Source organism: Lissotriton helveticus, chromosome 8, assembly GCF_964261635.1.
Source record: "Lissotriton helveticus chromosome 8, aLisHel1.1, whole genome shotgun sequence".
In the NCBI taxonomy this organism is placed as follows: domain Eukaryota; kingdom Metazoa; phylum Chordata; class Amphibia; order Caudata; family Salamandridae; genus Lissotriton; species Lissotriton helveticus.
The window spans coordinates 246,832,696-246,860,658 of NC_136069.1; the positions used below are offsets into that span (position 1 = coordinate 246,832,696).

A 27,963-nucleotide genomic window follows, 5' to 3' on the forward strand; every position below is an offset into this window, starting at 1 on the left:
AAATATAGGCTTTGCACAGCCTTACATATACTGCACCCATGTGCCTAGTATTGTTCAGAGGCAGTATAGTCTTGATGTTTCTTTAAGTCACATTCCTCAGAAAGTTATGTTAATTGAAGTGTATAGTATTTTGTTAGTACACAATGATTCACCTTTAATTATATTATCCAGGACTTTGACAGTACTGGGGCAAAATTCCAGCTGCCTAGTTTTAGATGGTGTGATGCAGCGCGCGCAACAAAATTCGTTTTATTTATTTAAATGTTTACTTATCTGTAAAACTCTGTAATCCATAAATTACTACCCCCCACCCTGCCCCTCCCCCTGCCCACGTCATCGCCCTACAGAAACACCTACTGCCGACCGCTACTGGCCTAAACCCTCTGTAATTGGCTTCTTTTATAATGCAAAATACAATAAGATGCTTACATGAATACAATTATGTTAGAGTCACACACGTTGAAACCATCAGGCTGAAGACAGAATTATACAATTTCTGAAATCACATTTGTCCATACAAAACAACAATTTCACATAATGCAGTTCCCATCCTTGGTGCTCCTCAGGCACTACATTAGTTAGTACAAATATTGTTACATGTCATAACAAGCATTAGAAATGCAATAGGTCTCACACTTTTTTGAGTTAGAGATATTGGCATAGCTCAACAGCTACCAGACAGAAATTGCCACTTTGAAGGTGCCAAACAGAGCATGGCTCTGTGAAATGGCCTGATAGCCTAAAACGATGTTGATAGCCTACCAAATAAAAAGGCACAGCAGGATGACCAGGAGGAACCACAGACGTATTGGGATGGCCAACACAAGCAAACAATGAGTGAAATTGCCTGGGCATGACCCAAGCACGCAAAAGCAGGAGAATCAGACCCAATGCACCAATAAAAACCCTGTATTTCTAAATGGCACAACAACGAACAAATGGCAATTGATGGGCATGCCAAAAGCTGATAGAGGAGCTAAAAAAGGGTCTTGCAGACAGCGCATGCACACTGCCTAGGCTCAACCTAAAAAGGCAAGTTATCATTGGAATCACACTGTGGTCCAAATAGGTGAGGTGCTGGGAACAATGTGCTCCAGAGTCCCAAAGGAAAAAAACTGTCTGCACCTGGAAAAGTGACATTATATCTCAAGACATTGTTAAAAGGCTGCTAGTTCAGAAATGGTCTGTGTGCAGATTGAGACAGAAATGAAAAGTGAATGTGTGCTGAAAGATGGTTGCCAACAGAGTTGCCATTTTGAATTCGAGGCCTACATTGATTTACATCAGCATAAACATAATTCACTTGACATAATATCTTAATTCCAGCTAAATGTTTATTTTCTTTTTTCATCCTTACGTTATTATGCATACAATTATAAAAACATACATCAACACCACTTGATAGTCTACATTTTTTCATGTTTCCTATACAATTTCTTTCCTCTATGTTCAGGCCCAATCCCTCCCTGTATTCTCTCTCAGCTACGCATTCCAGAATCATTAAGAATGTACAGGCTGGTTATGCTGTTTCTGTGCCTTGCATCTCTATTCCGCCGCAGCGCTAAGGGGTGGGGGGGCCGCGCGGCGCGCCCATGCTGGTGACGGAACCGCTCCGTCACCATCCTCGGTTGAGCTGTGCTTATGACGGACCGGTTCCGTCATGGCCCCGCAGGCGCGAAATCAGCACCGTGCAGGCGCGTTGAGCGGGCCATGGCGGAAGCGCTCCGTCATCAGCACAGCGCTACCGCGGCTGATGACGGAGCGGTTCCGTCATCAGCGCGGAAGGGGTTAAGGATGAGAGAAATAATAACAGTTGGTAATTTAGAAGCCATATGAATGACAGCGAAATGTTTATCTTATGTAACTCTGTGTTCTGTCTTCCTCAAACTAGTGATCTCTCCCTAGGAGGAGAGATGTAACAGCCTCCAGAAGTGTGCCCAGATATGTGCACTTTCGGAAAACAAAGTGTCTTCACACTCCTCTTTCACAATCTAACTTATGACAAACTGACATGCATATAAAATAATTAGGAATTTTTTTAGGGGTAATTGAATTCTCTGCTTTACCAATAAGTGACCAAAGACAGTAAAGACAGTATCTCATTACTTTCATGTCTAGAATCATTAATCGTGCCTTGAATATCGTATATTAGTGTGCAACATGATTAATGATGTACTGCAAGAAATTAGCAAAGGAAAGACCCATAGAAAGGATATCCTACTCTCCATAAATATTCCCAGCCCGGAAGACCATCTGCTAGGGAGTACCACAGGAGATACAAATGCTCTTACTCATAATGCACCATTGAAACACCTTATTGTGACTGTTTTTAAATATACTCTAGTAAAATGTAATTTGAATGTCTCTGTAATCTTACCTACATTTTGTTTTCTAATGTTTAATGCATTATCCACATTCACCACTGTTGCATGTTTTATTTAGGCATGAAAAGCCGCAGTGGATCCGTTAGGAGTTTAGCAGCCATGGATCTCAAAGACACACCTCAAATTCCTGTCAATCCTGATCTACCACCGAAAATATCCAGGAGACCAAGGTTAGACACAGCATCAAGCAATGGCTACCAGAGGCCAGGATCAGTGTAAGCCGTTTAGATTTTTTAAAACCATTCAGAAGTTGCTGTGATTAAAACGAAAACAAATCTATTTCTTCAAGGATCTAATTTTCTTTTTGTGCTTTTTCTCTAAAACGTACTTTGAAAACTCACCCAGTGGTCTGCAATTTTTAAACTTAACTTCCTTAAGTGGCGGTTTCGCCCAGTGGCCGAATGGTGCACTACTTCTCCAGTGCTTCTGTTGGCCATTGACCATCACTGGGGAGGCATATTAAGGACCCTCTGGTGCTGGGCACCAGAGGCAGCCCTGGGCTGCTCAGGAAGAGATTCCCAAGAAGCCTTTTTCCCTTTGCTGTAATGACATTAAGCGTGCAGGTTGCGCTAACATCACTATAGCAAAGAGAAGGTAAAATGAGCCAAAGGGCTCATTTTACTTTCCCCACATCAGTGCTTTTGTTGAATATCTCAGCCCCTGAGCACTAATTGCTTCCGGAGAGGTATCTTTGGAAAGGGAATAATCTCCCCTTTCAAATTATATCGCTGCCCAGTACATCCCTGCTTGGGGATCACCACAGGAGAGCGATCCCCAAGCAGGGATCCACCCACTAGGCCCCAGGGACACAGGGGAGGGCATATTGTGCAAGGGCTTGTGCTCCCCTATCAACCCCAATTATTTCAGTCTTTCTGCACCTCTTTGGGGGCAGATGAGGTTAATTACCTCCAATCTGCCCTCGAGAAGGGTAAGTGGGAAACGGAGAAAGACCACTAGACACCAGGGGAAGAAAAGTTATGGGGTGGGTGCTGCCATGTCGACACCCCAAACACCGCAGCATTACATTTTCTGCACCCTCCGGAGGATGATGGGGTAATTATTCCCAATCTGCCCTCTAGAGGGCAAAAAGCCCACTAGGCACCAGGGAAAATCTAAAAACAAGAAAATGCAGGGGATGGGGCTGCCCACCATAGGAATGGCCGTGGTCCCACCCATCAGTCCTTTTGCACCCCCCATGGATGGGGGTAATTACCCAAAATCTGCAGAAAACCCACTAGACACCAGGGAAATGTTACCAAGAAAATGTACAGTGGTGAGGGCTGCTCACCATGGACATGGCCGTGCCCCCACCCAAAAATAGCAGTTACAGTCTTTCTTCCCTCCTGGGGACAGATGGGGGCATTTACCCTTAATTTCCCACCCCCGAAGGCAGAAAGCCCAGTAGACACCAAGGACTGCCCTCATGTAGTGCTTTGGGGGGTGGAGCGGCTCCCCTTGGTCATGGTCATTTGCTTTCCCCACCCCACAGCCCAATATATTCTCTGCCCCCCCCCTTTCCCCCAGAGGTATGGATAGGGGTATTCACCCCAATCTGCACCCCTGAGGGGGGGCAGGAAGCCCACTAACTACTGGGTATTTCAAAGCGGAGCCAAATAGATAGGGGTATTCACCCCCAATCTGCTCCCCGGGGGAGGGGGGCAGAAGGCACACTAACTACTGGGGCTTTCAAAGCAGAGCCAAAACAAAACAAGCATTGGCATAGCCAATAGGTCTCGCCTTTGGGACCTTTAAAGCATTGAGGTATCTATCCCATCAATCTTGAGAAAAACACGGGCAACTGCTAATGGACCAGGTGCTTCGAGAAGAAAAAACTAGACCCATTGTGATCAACTGACGGCACGCAGCAATTGCGCTGCTTGCTCGGGAGAGACGGTACGATAAACAGAGTAAAATGTGTCAGGGCGCCTGATACAACGCGTCGAATACGGACGGCCATCGAAATAAGTGCATCGAGATCAGCCCTCATTGACTTGTAAATAGTGCGGAGTGAGAGAAGACCTGCGCCGAGTGAGTGTCAGACAGGAGGATCACATGCTGACAGCTCTGCACAGTGCGATAGACTGTAATATGAAAGGGAGAGCACACAGTGAGTCGAGTGTATAGCCTTTGAACCGAGTTGTGAGTCAGACAAAGCACTGCAGAGCCATAGTGTGCAGAAGCTGGTGCTTGACTTTAAAAAAAAAAAACACTGGGAGGGGGGAGGAGAAACACGAGAGACGGCCTGCGGCCGTCAAAGTGAAAGTACGAGGAGAAATGCGACACGGCGGGCAGGGGAGAAGGCGGAGCGGGGAGAGCGGCATGAGGGTGTGAAGCAGCAGGGGCCTGAGACGCGGCCGCCTTTGATGTGGTAATGCGAGGCAGGCAGGCAGGCGGCTGGTGGCATTGTGCACGCGCTTTCACATGCACTGCAAGAAATCGCCAGTGGAATCGCCAGTTAGGTAAACTCTCGATAAGCCCCTATATATCTCGCTCCCGCTCAATGCGCATGCGCATTGAGATAGGTTGCTCGACCTAAAAAGGAGGGGGGTGGCCTACCCTGCTTTCAATCTATTCCCTGCCCCAAAAGGGGCAATAGCGTCTTTCTGCCTCCCTGGGGGAAGGTAGGAGGTTTCTACCAATTGGGTAAGAGAGAGGGAATAAAGTCCAGCTGATACCAGGTATTTTGCATTTGGCCCAAAAGAAAGTGGTGAGAGCACTGCACTTTGGGGTCAGGGTGTGGCCAGTTCAAGAGTGCAACACTAACACCACTGTATTTTACCCCAAAGGTAAAATCCCTAGTGTCAGTTGGACTTTCTACCCTCCTGGCCTCCAGTTTCGGGCAACCTCCCTAATTGAAACAAAAGTCCTATCTGCCCTCAGGTGGGAGAAGGACACTATTGCCCCTACTGTGGCAGGGGTAAGGCATTATACCAGGGTAGGCCACACCCTCTTTTTTTGTTTTGGCACCATTTCAAATTCCCTGGTGTGTTTTGGGCTTACTGCCCCCTCAGGGGCAAAATTAAATCGAACCCTCTGTCTGGCCTTGGGAGCGTGGTGGGGCAGAAAAACCGGTCAGTCAGATTTGCAATGGGGGTGACACCAATGTAACATTTTCTGCCCCCTCCCCCGGCACAACCAGATAGGGTGCTTGCCTTCAAATTGTCCCTGCAGTGGGGCAGAAAGCCCACTACGCACCAGTCAATTCAAAAGGATGCCAAAACAAAAGAAAAAGAAGATGTACCCTGGCATTGCACAATACCCCCACCCCAGAAGGGGCAAATGTGCTTTTCTGGCCCCCATAGGGGTAGATAAACAGTTGTCCCAATTGGGGAGAATGCCCCAAATTTGCCCCCCCCCTTGGGGGGTAGAAAGGCCATCTGACACTTGGGATTAGCCTTTTGGTCAAAAGAAAGTGGTGCACACTGAAATTAGCCACACACCCACCCTAAATGCCCCATAAAATGTCTTTCGGTCCCTCACCTCCAGGGGCAGGGAGGTGATTTGTCTCCAATTTGCCCCTGGGGGAGGCAGAAGGACCACTGTATGGGAGGAATATATATTTTAAATAAAATAATGGAGTGGGTCTGGCCCATCCTAACATCAGGCCCAACAGCACCCATAAAGGCTCAACAGTCTTGCAGCTCCCCTGGGGACTAATACAATCCCATCCCAATGACAAGCAGGATGTCATTTGATTCTTTTGGGTGTTATTTTAGCGAACGGGACAGGAGAGTGTGGCTAGCAGAACGTAGGTGGAGACACGACTACTCCTTGGACAAAAAAGCCTCCTATGTAACACTGCTTAAAGAATGGAAAAATGCTATCCTCCAGGCTAAAGCCGAATATTTTGTTTAAAAAATCATAAATTCTGCCAATAAGTCCAAAGATATCTTTTCCATTCCCGACAAACACACTAATCCGGACAGGGTCATGGCGAAACCTACTCCCTCTCAATCCTTATCCGACTCGCTCAATTCCTATTTCACTGAGAAAATCGCTGCAATCAAGGCTAGTATACCTCCCCATACCTCCACAATGGTTCCTCAGCCCCCTGTAAAAACTCACTGGAATTTAATCAAATCCCCCCAATTTCAAAGGAAAACTTTTTTGCTCTATTAAAGAAAGTGAGCTCTGGTTCCCCCACTGATTGCTGCCCGACTCTCATTCTACGTGAAGCTTTCCTCACTTGTCCGGACCCTCCCCTTTCATTCCTTGATAATTCCCTCAAACCTGGTATTGTCCCTAACATTTTCAAAAGGGCTGACATAATCCCCATTTTGAAGAAACCCAACTCTGATCCCTTAGTGCACAGCAATTATCGCCCCATCTCCTTGCTGCCTTACCTAGGGAACATCCTAGAAGCTCTAGTGGCAAACTGTCTGAGTTTTTTCATCGAACAATCTCATTTTCTTGACTCTCATCAGGCAGGATTTAGACCTGCACATTCAATGGAGTTAGTTATTTTTGCAGTCATAGATGAGCTCAGAAGGGGCTGACAAGGGCCTCACCCAGGCCTTGGTACTCCTGTATTTGTCAGCCGCTTTTGACACGGTCGATCATGGTCTCCTGCTCGACCGTGTCAGCAGGGGTCTGGCGTTGTAGTGGATTTCCTCCTTTCTTAGCAATCGATTCCAAGCTGTTCGCCTTGCCAATTTATCCTCCCAAAAAATGAAATTAACTTGTGGGGTACCTCAGGGGTATTCTCTTTCGCCCCTCTTGTTTAACTTGTACCTACTACCCCTGGTCTGGTCTTTGCGTGAAAGAAGGGTCAAAACATTTAACTATGCCGATGACCTACAGCTTGTGTTTGACACCAACTCTTCTACTGCCTCAGTGTTCAATTTCCAGTCCACTCTGAGCATTATCAGCGACTGGATGAAAGACAATCAACTGAAACTAAACGCTGATAAAATTGAGCTCATTCTCACAGGTGGACCGGCAAACCTGTGGAAGTCTAATTTTTGGCCTCCTATGCTGGGTAGCCCCTCAATACCAGCGAGCTCTGACAAGAGCTTAGGGATTGTGATCAGCCACGATCTATCCATGAAGGCTCAGTGGTCTCTGCGTGTTTTTTTCACCTTCGTAGAATCCAGAAGATCAGCAGGTTCTTACCCACTGAGGCCCTGACCTTGGTTGTCCTAGCCTTGGTAATCTTGCGTATCGATTACGCCAACTCATTATATGCTGGCATTCCCGCATATCAACTACAACGTTTACAGCTGGTATAAAGCCATGCGGCCAGGTTATTCGCCCGCCAGCCTAGATGACATCATGTTTAACCTCTGATGAAGAGCCTACATTCGCTTCCAGTGCCTAAACTCTGTGCCTTTAAGTTGGGATGTACCATCTTCAAAGCCCTAGCTGGGAATGGCCCAGCCTTTATGTCCTCAAGGATCCAGCGCTATACCCCCTCCTGGGAACTGCGCTTGTCCAATCTAAATCTGTTGATCTCTCCCTCTTTTAAATGCAAAACACTTGGGGGGCTTAGATTTGCAGTCTTGGCCCCACAGTTTAGGAACTCGCTCCCTGTGGAAGTGAGGTTAGCAACCCCTTATGCACAGTTCAGGAAAATGCTTATGACCCATCTATTTTCCCAGGCATATCAGTAAACCAACTGTCCCGGTGATGCAGCTTCCCCCTTGCTCAATTAGCGCCATGAAACCCTTGGTGTACGTGGGCTGTATAAGTACTTTTAAAATAACATAACATAACTCTCAATATGTCCTACTTGAAATTGTGAATGACTGCACCTTTAGGGCTTGGTAAACCGCCACCCGGGAAAACCTACGAGACCCAGACAATTCTGAGAACAAAACTAGACATCCAGGAGAGTCCAGGGTGGTGTGGTTTGCGTGGATCCCACAACATTGCCTTACCCACAATGCCCTGCAAATGTCACATTTTGGCTAAAAACACTCATTTTCCCAACATTTGTGTGAGGAAAACGTATAGAATCTGCGTGGAGCCACAAATTTCTACCCCTTTGTGTTTGCACATGTCCCCCCAATAAAAACGGCAGCCCACTTGTGTGGGTGAGCCAAGGGACGATGACACAAAAGGCCCTAAAGTGCTATGTTGATAGATAAGCTATATTGGTAGCTACAGTATTTTGGGTTGTGTTGTGGGTAACAACACCTCATGGGATCCATGCAAAGCATACCACCTTGTAATCCCCTTTTTGTCTAGTTGTCAAAAATGTCTGAGATTTGTAGGTTTGCGTGGGTGGCGCCACTAATACCGGAGCTACCCCTATAGCTTTTCTATCAACCAAAGCATTTTAGGGCCTTTTGTATTGTGGCCTCTTGACTCACCGACACAAGTGGGGTATCGTTGTTATCGGGGGCCATGTATGAACTTCAGTAGGTAGGACATTTGTAGCTCCCCACATATTCCAGAACTTTCTGTCACAGAAATATGAGGAAAATGTGTGTTTTTTACCAAGGTTTTACTTTTGAACGGACATCTGGGTAAAATTACCTAGTGAGAGCCACGCAACTCACATACCCCTGGACTCCTCTGGGTGTCTAGGTTTTAGAAATGTGCAAGTTAGCTAGGTATCCCTAGGTGCCGGCTGAGCTATGGCCCAAAATCCACAGCTACCCACTTTGCAAAAAAAGCGTCAGTTTTGAGTGGAAAAATGTGATGTATCTATGTTGCATTTTAGGCTGTTTCCTGCCATGGGCACTAGGCTTACCCACACAAGTGAGGTACCATTTTTCTCAGGAGACTTGAAGGTGTTGCTGGATGTATTAGGTTTTTGGCTCCCCTCAGATTTCACACTTTCCATTACAGAAATGTGAAGAAAAATGTTTGTATTTAAAGTTTGAGGATTTCAAGGCATTCTGTGCAAAGGAAAACTGGTTAGTGCCATGCAAGCCACCCCACCCTGGATTCCCCCAGGTGTTTAGTTTAAAAAAATGTTCAGGTATGCTAGGTTTCCCTATGTGCCAGCTGAGCTAGGTCCCAAAATCCTCAACTACCCACATTGGAAAAAAGGGCCAGTTTTCAGTGGAAAAATGTGCTGTGTACATGTTGTGTTTGGGCTGGTTCATGTTTCAGGTACTAGTCATACCCACTCAAGTGAGGTAAAATTATCAGAAGACGTGTGATAGCATAGACTATTAGAATGTTTCTTATTGAAAAATGTATTTCGCTGCATTTGTGCATTCCAAATGTAAGCCTTTCTTTCGAGAAAGAAGATGTTTTGAAAAATGCCCTCAAATCATATGCTCGTACGGGTACTCACAACTTCAGATATGTACAAATAACCACGGCTCCTAAACTTCATATCTTGTGCCCATTTCAGAAATTCATAGGTTTCCTTGATGCCCATTTTTCACTCTACATATTCCACCATATGAATTGGTCCATACTCAAAAAAAGCCCTTTTATGGTACAGCTCAGTTATTGTTTCTGGGTACCTTTGGTTCTTGGCGAAGCTACAAACCTTGTATATCCACGCAACCAGAGAGGTCTAACTGTTGTAATGGTATATTGCCTTTGTAATTTGGCCATTGAGACAAAAAGGTACAGATTAAAATATTGTCACAAATGGCTGTTTTTTCATTCCCATTTTCAATATTTCTTTAATTCAATGTTTAGTTTCTTTGGGAAAACCTTGAAGAATCTACACATATGACCCATTGCTGAACTAGGAATGTTGTCTACTTTTCAGAAATCTATAGGTTTCCTGGATCCCCCATTGGTTTCATGCTGGTTTCCACCACCAACTGGAAGTAGGTTGAGGGCACCAAAAATAGGCCATATAGGCTACCTCTTTCAAAACAAATATATTTTTACCACAGTTATAAAAGTTTTCATTCAGCTCTACATGTTCCGGAAAGCTGGGAAGATGGTCACTTTAGAAAGCAATCTATTCGTTGATACGATTTATAGAGAAAAAAGCAGACACTTCTATCCAGAGCTCATTTTTATATTCCTCCCAAAACAACTCAAATGTAGCTATAATTTGCCTATTTCATTGGTCCCCTCATGGGAATCCACAAGCTTCAGGTACCTTTATGATCCCCAGTAGAAAAAAAGTACAGAAAGTTGGCATGAAAAGCTTATGTGGAAAAAAGTTATGAATCCCTAAGCATGAACTATCCCAAATAGCCAAAAAAGGGCTCAGCACTGGGGTAAAAGGCCCAGCAGTTAAGGGGTTAATCACATACACGTCAAGTTGCATAAGCTAGCTTCCAAATCATAGTTGTCTGTTAGGTTCACAGTCATTGACTTGTGATGCCATTTCTAGTCTATTTACTTATTTTCTAATTTTCTTTGGTAGCATACATTTTTCTTTCCTGGTGATTTGTGTAAAAGAAAGCAACTGGTCTTCATCCCAGCCTTGAAATGACAAGGACCACTGAATAACAGATGTTGATTGATTCCCAACTCAATGGTAATCATTTTATTGACTTGGAAGGATGAAAGGTTGTGTGGACCCGCCAGGATTAGAACCTGTGACCATGAGGTCAAACACTGGCCCCTACAGTGGACGCATTAGCCCACTAAGCCATCAAACTAAGCCACCAGACCTGTGGCCCATGGTTTTCCCCCTCAATTAAATTTGACCATGAAAGGAATCTCGTCAGATTGCCAAAGGCATACATGGAATAACTCGTTCTTCACTAGTTAAAACAAATCCACACTCTGTTTGTAATCCATGGTGCTAACATTAAGGTTATCTTTACCGAAGGTTTAGTTGGAGTTTGGTAGTTTTTGCTAAAGAGAGTGTTATTGCAAATCTCTCTTAAAGCCTACCAATATATGTTCCACATGAAAAAGAGAACAAGTGGCCAGTCAGGTTTACTTTTTTGTCATTTGTTCACACCCAGCCTATAAGTACTGAGTGATCCACACTTTCATTTGACATTTTTATTTACTTCAAAAGTTTTTCATTTATTTCTTTAAGAAATAAATGAAAAACTTTTGAAGTAAATAAAAATTTCAAATGAAAAAGTGGATCACTCAGTACTTATAGGCTGGGTGTGAACAAATGACAAAAAAGTAAACCTGACTGGCCACTTGTTCTGTTTTGTAGATTGTTGAGGTCCAAGCCGGTCAGAGATAGGACCCAAACCTTTCTTGTTGCCCCACATGAAAAAGAGAGCAGGGACTTGAAAGTACTGCTATAACCGAGTAGGTGAATTTTGTGCAGTATTACAAATTGATTGTGAAGCTACCTTGCTCCTTCTCAAAAAAGTACGGTGTAGCGGAATGAATGCAGAACAATGAGCACATTACAAGAGAAAAATACCACCAAAATTGGAGGAATTATTTTAAAAAAAAGCAACCAGCACTCTCCCCACCCCCTTACACCTCAATTCAAAGGAGAGCCTTTAACTATCCGCTTATGCTAGGATCATCTATTAAAGTCAAAGTGAGGTCCTGAGATGTCAGAGGTTGCAGATTCTGGGATGGAAGGGAAGGTCTGAATTTTTTAGTAAATTGGGTTTGGCATCATTTTACGTGAGTACAGGCCGTCCGCATCTTATTTTGATAGGATCAGTAGTGATAACTTGTTGGAGATGCATTTATGAATTGAAAGCAGAGTGGAATTGATGTACTCCTTGACAAAATGTGGGGAGATATGATTCACAGAGAACCATGTGGCCTTAGTCACCACTCTTTTCATGTTTTATTATGTGATAGGGGCGACGGTGTTCCATTTTGCTGTTTCATTATTTTAGAGGACTAGCCAGTTCTGGTTTATGCATCCTTAAACATGGTAAAATATTTCTATGGCACACACTTAATTCCTGTGATGTAATACTAATAAGTAATCAATCAATCGGAATTGTGAAGCGCGCTACTTACCCGTGAGGGTCTCAAGGCAGTTAGGGCGGGTGGTGCAGGTCTGAGTTAGCTGAAAAGCCAGGTCTTGAGGCGCTTTCTGAAGATGTGCAGAGTAGGGGAGCATCTGATGTTGACCGGGAGCTGGTTCCAGGCCTTGGCTGCGACGGAGGAGAAGGCTCTTCAACCCGCTCTAGTTCGGTGGATGGCGGGGTTTCCGCTAGGACGAGATCGGCGGAGCGGAGGTTTCTTTTGGGTACGTGGAAGGATACTTTTTCGTTTAGGTATTTGGGTCCAGTGTTGTGGAGAGATTTGTAGGCTTGGGTGAGTAGCTTGAAGGTTACTCTCCTCTCGATGGGGATCCTGGGGTTGTCTTGCAGGTGTTGGGTGATGTGCTTGTGTCGTTGGATGCCGAGGGCGAGTCTGGCCGCGGTGTTCTAGATGGTCTGGAGTTTGCGAAGCAGGGATTTGTTGATTCTAGCATAGAGGGCGTTTCCTTAGTCCAGTCTGCTAGTTATGAGTGTGTGGGTGGCGGTCTTTCTGGCTTCGGGGGTTCCACTTGAAAGTCTTGCAAAGGATGCGGAGGGTGTGGAAGCAGGTTGAGACAACAGCGTTGATCTGGCGGGACATAGTGAGGGAGGAGCCGAGTATGAAGCCAAGGTTCCAGGCGTGGTCCGTGGGGGTGGAGGGGATGCCGAGGGCGTGGGCCACCAGGTGTTGTCTCAGGCTGAGGGGTGGGTCCAAGGACGAGGACTTCTGTCTTCTTTGAGTTGAGCTTCAAACAGCTGCAGCTCATCCAACCTGCGACATCTTCCATTCCTTCCTTGAAGCTGAGTCTGGTGTCTTTGGGGTTCTTCTTGAGGGGAGGTTGAGCTGGGTGTCGTCGGCATATGATACTATGCTGAGTCCATGTTGTCTGATGATAGTGGCGAGGGGGGCCATGTAGATGTTGAGCATGGGACTGAGCGACGATCCTTGGGGAACTCTGCAGTTGATCTCTGTGGGTTCGGAGAGGAAAGGCAGGAGTCTGATCCTTTGGGTTTTTCCAGTGAGGAAGGAGCGAAGTCAGTCGAAGGCGGTTCCCTATATTACTTTCTACTTTCAGTGTAGTACCCTTTAAGTGCTTCCCTTTATTCTTGCCTTCTAAATTCTTATCTGACAGGGTTTGCAACCAAACAACTCCACTAGTACTACTTTCCTACTTCAGTGCCACCACACCATATTATGTTTCTTCCACTTTAAGTCCTCCACCAAAACCTCTTGAAAACATGAATCCTATTTCAGCCACACGGTCATGCTCACTTAAAAATTGTTTTAGTGTAGCATATTTTGTTTTCAGCATCCGTTCTACCACTATCTTCTGATCTTCCTGATTCTCTTTGTAACAACTATGGATCTCATGGTTGGAGCAAAACAAAGAAGGAACAATGGTGGAGAACATGGCATTTAGCAGTACCTTGCAGCCTCCAGATGGAACAAACTACCGATGGCACTGCGATTAGAACCATCTGAGCTAATTTTCAGAGCCAAGCTTAAAACTATACTATTCGCTCAGTAAGGTAGGCCGCTCAGTAGATCCCAGTACATTTCTCTCCTTAGCGCGGAGACACGCCGTTGTGCGTCATCAAGCGCTTTACAAAACTCCCTAAATAGAAATAGAAATTATCATCGTATACACATCATCAAATGTTTGTTCACCCATGTTTCAGCACCGATAGTCATTAGGAAATCACTGCCATTTGTAAGGCATCAAGTTACGATTTAGCTGAAGATTTGGCCTTCACCAATTATTGCAGCATCCAGTGGGAAATGTGCCTTTCTATTCATTGGCCTCATTTTGGAATGTTTTAGGGCAAGGACGAAATCCAGAAGTCAGATATTATTAATGTTGTTTTCAGTCATTTAAGCCAATTCTGGCAGTCTTACAGTCCTCAGACCATGGATTGCCTCTTTTCTTTCTGTTAATGAACTTATTTTTAGCTAGCTTGATGGGCTTTTCTTTTAATGTGTCGGATACTAAATAGCAAAATGTATGCATCACAATATTTTGGCACTTTCCTGAATTGAATCCAAAAGTTTGACTTTGATCTGAGAATCAGTGCTTGGTTAGCGACCTACTAGTTAAGTTTGTTAGATGCATATGAGATCTTTTGCACAGAAATATTCGAATATTTGGCCCCCTGCTTATTATAAAGCTGGCAATCAAGTGTCAATAATGAAATAGTGACTAAATGGACTAGTGCTGCAGCATATACGATTCATAACATTGCTAGACTTGATGTGATATGGTTATCTCCTTTTCGAACAAATAACTTTAAAGTATACCATGCATGAAATGATGATACATTAAGTGTGCATCTTCTCTGTTTTGTCTTCAGTGTTGCAGCCAGAGCGCAGTTGTTTGAAAACGCAACCAAGCAAGTGTCTCCTGGACGGTATGTTTCCAAAATATTTTTTTAAATAAACAGAGCTAACCTCAATGGAAAAATGTGTGATCTTTCTTTGTTGAGGCTGGGAAAGACGAGGATGATTTTACATACATAATTGTTTCGAACCTCAGGGTAATAATATTCTAAACCCTCAGAGTACAAAATATAATTGTATAGGAACACATCAACAAGTAATGCTTAATAACTTCAGTTATCACTAAGTGTTTTAGAATACATAACTTCTTCATTTTATTCACATTCATGGTGAGGTGAAAAAACATATCAGAATTGACATAGATATTATGCAATAATGTGCTACATATTGTCTGTAACGACTCAGTGCCTGTCATAATTAAACAAAGGGTTCAGGTGAACAAATTCCTAGGACCAGTAGCTGCGCCCGTATTTTGGTATGTAGGTTATTTGCAAAAAACAGCCATTATACATTGACTAATAGAGTTAAAAATCGAAAGTAGTCCCGATTATTTCCTATCATTTGTTCATGAACAGAGTTGCTCTAGTCGCATATACATTTTTTTTACATTGCCTTGCCAACTAGACACGGAGGCAGAAAATGAACATATTTCATCCTCTTTGAGAGTTTCTTCATGATTGCAGTGTTTCTGCTAGTCTTTCGATAGAAATGCTACTTGAATTGCCATGTATAATATACAACATAGCACAGACTGTACATAAATTAATTGACATAAGGGAGGATACTTTAAAAACTTTTGCACGCACATTTACCGGTGGGCGTTAAATACTTCAAAAAGCATTCCAAAACAAATGGAAGCACTATTTAAATTAAAATTTAAAAAATCAAAGCAACTTGTATCTGTCCTTTTTAATGATGCAGTAAAGACTTTGTCGAGTACCTACGTTCAGATGGCATGGGGTGGCTTGTAAAAAATGCACTTGGCCTGTGTTGTTTTACTACATGCAGTTATCACTGAATTGTCAGCAGGCACAGTCACGTAAAGTGTTACTGGCATCTTGTATTTTGTCATTATTGTAATGCTTCCTGTTAATTTATGTTGCACTTTGCTCATTGTAATTTGTGTGCATCAATTAGTGCAATATTCCCTTTGGGGTTGCAGGTGTTGAATATATTTTTGCATTCATCACATGTATTTTGGGTATGTTAGCATTACATTGCAGTTATTACATATGCCGTCGGACATTGCATTGCAGGTAAGTACATCAAGCAACACAAACAATATATTTGTAACAGACAAAGTCTTTTTGTAAAATTGACCACACTGTTCCTTAAAGTTGTGCCAGAGTCATTCTACAACCAAGTGTTTCATTATGCATCAAGTAGCACCCATTCTTTTTTTTTTTTTTTTTTGAAAACCTTTATTATGCAGTAAGGAATATACAAATACGGGCCTACAACCAGTCAGGCCGGCCACGACACAGTATGAGAGGCCAATGACTCCGGAAGGATGTGCCCTGGAATCAGCCAACAATATAGAAGCAATCAGTTCAGTCTGGAAAGGTTAAGTACGGCCATCGAGCAGGATCAAAGAAGGTTAATTTTATAATAAGGAGTATAGCAGGATCAATTGCAGTTTATGGATATCCGAGTTCCCATAGCGGGCCACGAAGCAAACAGCAAAACATAAGGGCATCAATATGGATAATCATCAGCAACAGTTTACATCAATCAGGATATGGACGCAATATATCAGAGCAGTACCCACCGTGGCTCGTCTCTTGTCTACCTATCACCCAGTTACATGTTTTAGACAGAACGGAGGAACCGGAATAGCAACAGTGAATATAATCATCCGCTATACTAACCTAAAGAAGAAAAAGAGGGGAGAAGGGAGGGAGGAAAGGGGAGAAGTAATAGAAGCAAGAAGGAGAGAACGCCGCGCCGATGCAAGCGCCCCACAGCAATAAGCACGCAAAGAAAGTAAGGATATCGCCAGCAAGGTGGGCATGTGAGTCGTAATAGCAATGTGGCAAAACCGTAAGAAGGAGAACAACACACCTCCAGTTCCCACCCTCAATCGTACCATGGGAGACAAGCACAGACGCGGCGCTCCGATAAAGGGATACAAAAGAGCCATAGAACTAAGGAAAAGAAAACAGAGAAGAAGCCCCAGCCCACCCACCCCACCCTGCACCCCTGCAGAAGGCTACGGCCTACCCCCCCAGCAGCGTGCCTGTCGCCCTAAATCAGAACCCGAAATATAGAGAAGTCAAGGAGAGAGAGAGGAATAAAGAGGCAAAAAAAGGGGAAAGAAATCAAGAGGGGGGGGGAAGGAGACCATCAATCGAGACGTTCGGCCCCAGCCCCCCGCCCACCCACACAATTATGCAGCGTCTAAACGAGATCAACACAATCTCAGGTATCATAAACTCTCAAAGGGATCGTCAATATTATCATGATTGGGGGTCTGCCTCATCACAATCCGTTCACCGGTAGTCCTCAGGGTTCAGTTTGGCTCACCCCTGGCCTTTCCTAGTCATCACTACCACACATGATATAGCAGTGGGAAGCAAACATTTCAAGATGGAGAGGCTACTCGATCGGAACAAAACAAGGCAAGGGTGTAGACCAGGGGGCCCCGGCAACCAGCAACAAAACAAGAATCTTTCTCTGCAGTCCGGAACTCTCAACAATGACACCAAGAGCAGCAAAAAACAGGAGTTCAGTCACGCCGTATAAGAAAGCAGAGGCTCCCCCGCAGTACAACAGCACGACCTCAACAAAGTAAATCGGAGCAGCAGTCCACAACGCTCCTCGAACACTCGAGCAGGATCGGGCCCCAACATGGAGCCCACGCCCTCGCACTCCACACTCACAACTGCCAGGAGATTCGGGGCCGCAGGCTTGCAGTCTTGTCGATGCACAGCGGTAGCACTCCTCGCAGCGATCGAGGGGGACGAAGCAGCGCCACCACGAAGTCGAGCCGCGTCCATGAAGAACGGTCCATCAAAGATGGCGGCGGACCGTATACCTTTCACAGGGGCACCGGGGGCCAAGGCCACATGCAGAGACTGCAGGGCGTCAAGGACATCACCAATCGTGGGCTCACATGACCAGGCCCCCGCGCACTCCAGCAACACAAGTCCGCCGCCCTGAGGAAATCCGTGTCCCAGGGCGTCGGCTGCCATTTTGCGGGTTCAGCCGCGTCACCACCCTCCGCAACTCTCGGAGCGGGCTCTTAAGCGAGGACACCCCTGGAGTTCACGCAGGCCCCAAGAATGTCAATCTTGGTGCAGAAAAATGCGCCACCAAATTCGGGGGGTCAGCCTGCGGCACCACCCGCGGGCATCACAAGCCGACTCCGGGCGCAGGGCTTCAAGATGGCCGGACGAGGCAGCAACGGGGGCGTCCTCCTGCACGGTCTTCCCCCATCCACGGCGCGCCGCGCCCTACCACGGGGCCTCCCGGCCGCTGGACCGGGCCCGGTCAGTATCCACCGGAACAATCGCACAACGGCCTCTCACAGTCGGCCCTCTCTCCCGCCGGGGGCCGCCGACGACACCGCCACCCCGGCTGATCCACGCAGGCAAGGCTCCGGTCTCCACACCGCGAAGGCCCCCGGACCAAGCAGGAGCACAGCTTCGGATCCACAGCACGCAGGAGCCCCCATGCCAGACGGTGAGTACGAGCGTTGCTTCACGTTTCCGTTTCTTCCCGAGTGTGTCGTCTCGGGGCAGGATATTTGTCAGGATTTGCGTGTTGGGCAGGAAGGCTGACGGAGCCGAGCTACAGAGCGGCCATTGCGGTCACGAGCTTGGCTCCTCCCCCGTAGCACCCATTCTTGATTTCGAACAGGACAGTCACACCCATGGACCGTTCTCCTGCTTCTCCTGTAAATCCCGCGGCACAGACAACATCTCTGCTACGACCACACCACAGATTCCCGACCCCAACCACCTAGAATGCATCCTTCTCAACACCCGCTCGGTCCACAGGCACGCCATTGACCTTTGGAACCTACTAGACACCATCTCTCCTGACGTCGCCTTCCTAACGGAAACTTGGATGAACGCTTCCTCCGCCCCTGACATCGCCATCGCTATCCCTGATGACTATAAGATCACACGCAAGGACCGCACCGACCATACAGGAGGCGGAATAGCTATCGTCCATAAGAAATCAATCCGCATCTCAACCAGCTCTGACGCCAACCTCGCTAACTCCGAACACCTCCACTTCCAGATCCACATCGACCCCAAGACAACTCTTAGAGGCACCCTCCTCTACAGACCACCAGGACCCCGCGCAAAATTCAGTGAAGACATCACGGACTTCATCACCCCACACGCGCTCCCCTCCAAAGACTACATCCTCCTGGGAGACCTCAACTTCCACCTCGAAAAGATCAACGACCGCAACACCGCCACCCTCTTAGACAACCTCACCAACCTCGGACTTAAACAACTGGTCACCTCCCCCACCCACATCGCAGGTCACACACTCGACCCTATCTTCACCTCCAGCAACCATGTCTCCTTCAGCCACACTACGGATCTCCTCTGGACTGACCACAGCTGCGTTCACTTCACCTACAATAAGCCGAAACCCATCAACCACCCCCAACCAACTCTGCAAAGAAACTGGAACAAAATCACCTTCGACCAGATCTCCTCATCGCTTCTTCTAAACCCTCCAGCCCTCTCTTCTAACGCCAACGAAGCCGCCTCCAACCTCACCCTTTGGTTATCCAACACCGCCGACACCTTAGCACCACTGAAAAAACGTCATCACAAACTTGGCAACAAGAAGGCCTCATGGTTCAACGATGACCTCAAGAAATCCAAGAAACTGTGCCGCTCCCTTGAAAAGGCCTGGAAAAAAGACCCATCCACCAACAACAAGGATGCCTTCAAAAGCGCCATTCGTACTCACCACCAACTGATCCGAAAAGCCAAGAAAACAGCATTCAAGGACCGACTTGACAACAACGCCCACAACAGCAAGGAACTTTTCAACATCGTCAAGGAATTTTCCAACCCCTCGGCCAACTCCAACGACATCACCCCCTCTCAAACCCTCTGCGACTCCCTAGCCTCTTTCTTCCACAACAAGATTGCTGACATCCACAACAGCTTCGACAACCAACTCGGAAGCCAACCCACCCTACCATCTGCTGACCATCTTCCCCCCGTTAACACCCTTAACGCCTGGAACCCAATCTCCACTGAGGACACCATCCGCCTGATGAACTCCATCCACTCTGGATCCCCCACAGACCCATGCCCTCACCACATCTTCAACAAAGCAGACTCAGTCATAGCTCCGCACCTCCGAGACGTCATCAACTGCTCCTTCAACTCTGCCACCTTCCCGGAAGACTGGAAACACGCTGAACTCACCGCCCTTCTGAAAAAACCAACAGCAGACCCCACCGAACTCAAAAACTACCGCCCCATCTCGCTTCTTCCATTCCCGGCCAAAGTCATCGAGAAAGCTGTCAACAACCAGCTCGCCGCCTTCCTCGAAGCCAACAAATCACTCGACCCCTCACAATCTGGCTTCCGAGCCAAACACAGCACAGAGACCGCCCTCATCGCAGCAACAGACGACATTCGAACTCTACTGGACAACGGAGACACAGTCGCCCTCATCCTCCTCGACCTCTCTGCAGCCTTCGACACAGTCTGCCACAGCACCCTTTTACAACGCCTCAGAAACATCGGAATCCAAGGAAAAGCACTAGAATGGATCACCTCGTTCCTCACCGGAAGAACCCAGAGAGTCCGCCTCCCACCATTCAAGTCCGAGGCCTCTGAAATCATCTGCGGCGTACCACAAGGATCCTCACTCAGCCCCACCCTCTTCAACGTATACATGAGCCCCCTTGCGGCCATCGCTCGCCAACACAATCTCAACATCATCTCCTACGCGGATGACACTCAACTGATCCTTTCTCTCACCAGGGATCCCAGCACCGCCAAAACTAACCTACACGAAGGAATGAAAGAAGTCGCAGAATGGATGAAACAAAGCCGTCTGAAACTGAACTCAGACAAAACAGAAGTCCTCATCTTAGGTACATCCCCCTCTGCTTGGGACGACTCCTGGTGGCCGGAAGCCCTCGGAAAAGCACCCATCCCGACAGACCACGCACGGAACCTAGGCGTCATCCTGGACTCTTCACTCTCAATGAACAGACAAGTCAACGCCGTATCCTCTTCCTGCTTTAACATCCTTCGCATGCTCAGAAAAACATTCCACTGGATCCCCTCCGAAACAAGGAAAACAGTCACCCATGCTCTGGTCACGAGCCGACTGGACTATGGAAACACCCTCTACGCAGGCACCACCGCTAAACTCCAGAAGAAACTCCAACGAATCCAAAACGCCTCAGCCAGGCTCATATTAGACATCCCACGCAACGAACACATCTCTGGTCACCTTAGAGACCTCCACTGGCTACCCGTCAATAAGAGGATCACTTTCCGACTGCTTACCCACGCACACAAATCACTCTACGACATCGGACCAGATTGCCTCAACTCTCGACTATCCTTCTACACCCCCTCCCGCCAACTTCGCTCTTCCAGCCAAGCCTTCGCCACTGTACCTCGCATCAACAAGACCACCATGGGAGGCAGATCCTTTTCATACCTGGCTGCCAAAACATGGAACTCACTCCCCGCTTACCTTCGCCTCACCCAGAATCACCTAGCGTTCAGAAAGCAGCTTAAAACGTGGATATTTGACAAATAATCCTCCTCCCCTTTCCTTAGCGCCTTGAAACCCTCTGGGTATGTAGCGCGCTATACAAATTTTTTGACTTGACTTGACATTATTTGATTACTCTATAATTAATGGCTCAGCGCCCTTTTTAAATAGTTAATTAATTATATAGTAATCAAATAATGGATGTGACTGACCTTTTTGAAATCAAGAATGGGTGCTACTTGATGAAACATTTGGTTGTAGAATGACTCTGACATATCTTTAAGGAACAGTGTAATCAATTTTACAAAAAGACTTTGTCTGTTACAAATATTTTTTTTGTGTTGCTAAATAATTATTTTGGTACTCAGTGAACCACATTTCCCATAATGGTGATGGCTATTGGATTAAATAAGCCTTGTAAGCAATCTCCTTGAGTGCGAGTGAAACTTTCTTCGTGGTCATAATATTAGTTGAATTCAACTCCTTTGCCGCTTCTCTCGCACCGATAGCGAGCGCGCTGTCAATGGAATCATTTGTGGCATATATATATATATATATATATATATATATATATATATATATATATAGAGAGAGAGAGAGAGAGAGATATGGAATGGACATTGGAAGTGTGTTGAGGTTTTCAGAACTATTAGAGTATATCTGCCAATGATGTATGCTTTTTAACTGGTCCTGTTTGTTTAAGTGGTCTATATTATTTCATTAAGTAGAACTGTATTTAACGAAATACTGCAAGCAGGAACAAATAAAATATGGTATGGAGGAATTTGTTTTTGTGGTGCTAAAAAATGATTTTGTTACTCAGTGAACCACATTTCCCATAATGCCTCATTATGGGCTACATTGGCATTTGTATAAAAAGACACAATAGGTTGATCACCGCTAACCTTGATCAAGACCAATCTGGTCAAAACGCTTTGGTTTTGGAACTGGTGATGGTAATGGCCGTAAACTATTGGATTAAATAAGCCTCGTAAGCAATCTCCTGGAGTGTGAGTGAAACTTTCTTTGTGGTCATAATATTAGCGGAATTCGACTTCTTTGCTGCTTCACTCGGACCGATCACGAGCGCGCTGTCAAAGGAATCATATAGTGGCATAATTAAAGAAGAGCAGCAGCGCCCAACTCGAAGCAAACAATCGACATTGCAGTCCATGAACGCCTTCGAGCAATTTGAACAACGGAAGACGGATTCACCCGACTTTCATGGAGAGAATCAACCGAGCGCAGCAAGCGGTCAAACTGAGCGGTTCAAACCAGAGCGGTGGAGTCGGAGGACGCCACTGCCTTCGGAGGTAAACCCGGAGGTAAGACTGCTTGGCAACGTGCGCTGGGAGTGAATGAAAGGCAGCAGGCTGGGAGCCGCGATAACGAATGAATGTGGAAGAGCCGGATGCCTCGACTCTAAGCATTCCACGCTGGGAGACCTGCACTAGAGGCATTGCAACAACATTACAGTTAGGTTACACTGCAGCGACAGCCCAAATAAGCATGCAATCACCAGTACTTTGTGCAACTAAACCACACTGCGAAAAATCACCTGTAATCGGTGCAAGACAACCGAATAAACAACTAAGTACACACCCGAGTTAAAAATCATTTGCAATTGGTTTGAAACAACTGAACTAATAAGTGAGTGTATATACAATCCAATACCCGTGGCAAGTTTTTTAAACAGGAGGATACTGACTAAACTCTAAACCAGGATAAAGTGGCTTGGGATTGTGCAGCACAACAACGGAAATACAATCCATATATCAGAGTTTGGAAAACTTGAACTGGAGTCATGGAGGCAAGAGTCACTAAAAGACAACTAAAAGCAGAATCGCTCTTCACAAGCAAAAGAAATTTGTCATTGGGAAATAAAACAACAGACACGACAGATCAAAAACCTATGGAAAGGAATTTAAAGAATGTATTCTTCCAACTGGAAAAAACAATGAGAAAGGAAATCAACAAAGGAAGGGAAATCATAACAGTGGAGAAATACTTAGAAGTGAGCAGAGTTCCAAGAGGCATGCGGATCTTTACCCTACCTAATCATCCGGATACCAAACTGGAAATCCTAGAAGAATGGGAACAAAACAACATGCAATGTTCCAGCAACATGATGGAAATCATTATAAAATATGACAAGAAAGATGTAGTAAATGTCCAGTGGAGTGGACATTTACTACATCTTTCTTGTCATATTTTATAATGATTTCCACTCCACTGTTCTTCTCTGCATAGACTGTACTATGATATCTGTGACATCATAGAATGCCTGGCTGTCCCTCTGGCTCACAGTGCCTCTCTATAACTTACTGTGGCAGTTGGTCATCTCAGGCTGAGCTGCTAACAGCTGGCTCCTGGTGGGGTCTTACTTCTGTACCTAATATCTTGGAAGGAACTTACAATAAAGAATCTTACCTACACAGTTGGACTGTGCATCTTTCCTTTACTACAAAAGACCTGGATGAGATTCACAAAACAATTGAGGATCTTGAAACTCTAATACAGTCTCTAAGGAAGGAACAGGAAAGAAATCAGTACAGGAAAGACATGGAAATCAAGTTAGAGAAGTATGAAAAAGAAAGAGAAGAGAGAAAACAAAAAAAGTTTAGGCGAGATGAAAAGGATTACGAAATAGGTAAAATATTCACCTTCGCCAAAAGATTAATTTAAAATAACTAATAGATAAGCAAGTGAAAGGAAACGAATACGACGCAACAATAAGCGAATTAAGTGAAGGAGAGAATTTTTACAACCATCAAAAAATGTCTTTTTTAGAGGAAATGAGACTGTTGTATAGAGATCAGAGACCAGGCAACATGAGAGGAAGAGGACGAGGACAAACATCAGTACAAAAACGTGGACAAGGAAAAAGGAAGATCAATCGATCAGTCAAACACAGAAAAACAAGGAGAAGCCTCAGGAAGCACAAATCAGTGCTCTTTACTCAGCCAACAGAGAAAATGAGTCAAATACAAGACCCTACAACAAAAAAGAACTTGATCATTAATCTATCCAACCAAACTAACTGACAACCAATGCTGAGTTCTCAACAAGGGACTAACCTTCTGTCCAGAAACACATCATGATTTTGTGGAACAAAAAATTGTCACCTACAAATTTATACACAAACTAAAATTGCCAAAATTCTTTGCAAAACATAAAAGGGCACCTATACCTAGCACAGGGGAAGTGACTACACCAACGAGTATATCCATTGATCAAGCATCCGATGTGAAAACAATGTCTGATCTAGCTCATAATTTACAAGTTGAAGACATGCATGAATCAGACATCTTAAATGAATTGGGATTAAACACCGCTGGTAGAGACAAAATGAACTTTAAACCTAAATACAAATTTTGTCTGATTCTGAAGCTGGGCAAAAAAATTGATCATACTACGAATCGGTAACATCATATTTGGAAAATTTTAAAAACAAAACACGTACCAACAAGAAAGAAAATCTGACCAACGCAGAAAGGAACGTGTCAGAAAGCTACAAAAAATTGAAAGTAAATCCGAACAATGAATTGACAATAAGCTTGCAAACGAAAATAAACGGATGGTTTGAGAAAGGCCAACTGACCAATAAGGAAGTGAAATTCTGCAAGAAAGACAATCCGACGATCCTGACAATTTACTTCCTGCCCAAAGTACACAAAACACTTATTAACCCACCAGGAAGACCAGTAATTTCAACTTGCGACAGTCTGTATGAACCTATATCGAAATATGTGGATAATTTCTTGGCACCAATAGTAACCACATTAAACTAATATATAAGAGACACTGGTGATTTCTTGAGGATCCTAGACAACACACAGTGGTAGAATGGATACCTTCTGGCAACTATCAATGTGGTATCCCTTTACACTTCCATCAACCATGAAATGGGACTATGTGCACTGGATACTTTCTGGGCCAGAGAGAAATCAAATATTTGGAACATTACAAAATGATTAAAGAAATGGCAGAACTGTATAGCAGAACCAATATCTTTATTTTTGATTAGACACTATATTGCTAAATATGTGGCACCGCCATGGGAGTTTCTTTTTCATCGAGCTACGCGAACCTCACCATATGATTTTGGGAAAAGTAGCCTGGGGAGAAGACAAGGACAAATACACGGAGAAGATAATGCTATGGTTGAGATTTATCGACAACCTTTTCATTATATGGAATGGAACATCTGAGGAATTCAAACAGTATGTGAACCTATTGAATAACAAGGAGACATGACTACGATTCACGTGGAACACCAGTACAACAATACAATTCCTAGATATACATGTGTATGTGGATAAAGGCGTAATCAAAACTACCACATACCAAAAACCCACTGCAAACAATAGCATACTGCATGGATCCACTTTCCATCCAAGATCCCTTATCAAAAGCATACCTTTTGGTGAGTTTCTAAGAATGAAGCGCAATTGCTCAGACAAGAAGGAACAAGAGTCCAAAACAGAAGGAACAACACATAAATTCTTGGAAAGAGGATACTAACCAGCTTTATGTGAGAGCAGGGAAAAGCAAAGCAGAACAAATCTCTCAAGAACAAACTTTGCTAACGAAAAACGACAGCAAGGATGGAACCCGAGAAAATTAAAACCCAGACATCAGATTAATTCTGATTTACAGCAAAGTAAAGAATGAAATTGTTAAAATCATGAACAAACATTGGAACATACTTTTGAAAAACCCAGATATGGAGATTTTTTTTAGCAAGGAACCAAACATAACATACAGACGAGCACCATCGATAAAAGACAAACTGGTACATAGCCTTTATACGAAACCACAAACGAAGTCTTGGTTCACTGAATTCCAAACTGGATTCTGGAAATGTGAGAAATGCAAAGCATGTTGCGTAGGAAAGAACAACATGAAGGAAATTGCTGACTTCAAAGGCAAAACCTTCAGTAGCAAGGAGAAGATCAACTGCGAAAGCACCTATTTTGTCTACATGCTACAATGCAACTGCAGCTGCTGATGCATTGGGAGCACTATTTGCCAACTAAAGAAAAGGTTCTTGGAACACATCTGTGACATACAAAATGATGACAACAACTATGCCATGATGAAACACATGCACACACATTCAAACCATACCTGGCAATAGGATAGAAATTCTATACCACTGAGGTAGAATCATGTACATTAAAGAGAAGGGACACTTGGATTTAAATCAAACAAAAGTCACCGGAACTATTTAAAAAGGACACTGGAGGGTTGATTCCGATTTGGGAAAAACCGCTCCGAATAGCCGTACGGAGCGTTTTTCCCGTATGAATCGTACCCTGCAACGTCCCCCGTACGTACGACGAAGTACGATTCGTATCAGGAGCTGGACTCCGTACAAATCGTACAGAGACCGTACGAATCAAACCCCCGTAACAATCTCCCACGGAACCCGCTGTACGTGACATCCGTACAGTTCGCGGCTGGTTTTTCCGACCCAGCAAGTACGATTCGTGTCGGGTACGCACCGTACGACGCTTTTTTTACAGGAGCCGAAAACGTCTCGAGAAGCAGAGTTCGCCTCGAAACAGGTACATACGCCCCCCCCCCCCGGGTACGGTGCGTACACCCCGTGATCGCAGGGGTACGCACCATACCCCTGCGATCATGGGGTGTACGCACCATACCCTGCGATAATGGGGTGTACGCACCGTACCCCATGTTCGCTGGGTGTACGGTGCGTACACCCTGTGATCGCGGGGTACGGTGCGTACACCCTATGATCGCAGGGGTATGGTGCGTACCCCTGCGATCTTGGGGTGTACGGACTGTACGGTGTGTATGTGATTGTGTGCTTTTCCGTACGAATCGGCCTTACCTGACGTGGACCGTACGAATCGCGTCCTCATACCCCGGTCCGGATCGTACTTGTCGGGTCGTACGGCATGTTTACGATTCGTACGGAGAGGGCTCCGGATACGAATTGTACGGACTTTTTTTTCCACGTTAGGAATCGACCCCTGAGACGTTAACTACAGAGTAATCAAATAATGGATGTAACTGAACTGTTCGAAATCAAGAATGGGTGCTACTTGATGAAACACTTGGTTGAAGAATGACTCTGACAGAACTTAAAGGAACAGTGTGATCAATTTTACAAAAATACTTTGTCTGTTTCAAATATATTTTTTGTGTTGCTAAATAATTATTTTGGTACTCAGTGAACCACATTTTCCATAATGCCTCATGATGGGCTACATGGGCATTTATATCAAAAGACACATTAGGTGGATCACCGCTAACCGCGATCAAGACCAATCTGGTCGAAACGTGTTGGTTTTGGAACTGGTGATGGTGATGGCTGTGAACTATTGGATTAAATAAGCCTTGTAAGCAATCTCCTGGAGTGCGAGTGAAACTTTCTTTGTGGTCATAATATTAGTTGAATTCAACTCCTTTGCTGCTTCACTCGCACCGATAGCGAGCGCGCTGTCAAAGGAATCATTTGGTGGTATATATATATATATATATCCTTCTCACGAAGGTAAAACGAGGCGCCCACCAGCAAATTCCACAGCTCCGTGATTTTTAATCAAAGACCATTTCCATTTAGCAGGGTTCAAAAAATGAGAGATCTACGCGTTTCGGTGTCGCAGACACCTTGGTCACGATCAACCTTTCGCTTTTTTTTTGGCATTATTTAAAAGTCTCATACAACTGATAGCTG

At 45.0% G+C, this 27,963-nt stretch overlaps 1 protein-coding gene across 1 annotated transcript in view; it reads left to right on the top strand.

The window, feature by feature from the left end:
* Positions 1-27,963, top strand: part of ARHGAP42 (Rho GTPase activating protein 42) — an 840,311-nt gene that overhangs the window by 803,755 nt on the left and 8,593 nt on the right. The window contains exons 21-22 of the mRNA XM_078656994.1: positions 2,443-2,599; positions 14,558-14,614. Of these exons, the coding sequence (XP_078513120.1) occupies positions 2,443-2,599; positions 14,558-14,614 (214 nt within the window). The remainder of the gene's footprint in view (positions 1-2,442; positions 2,600-14,557; positions 14,615-27,963) is intronic.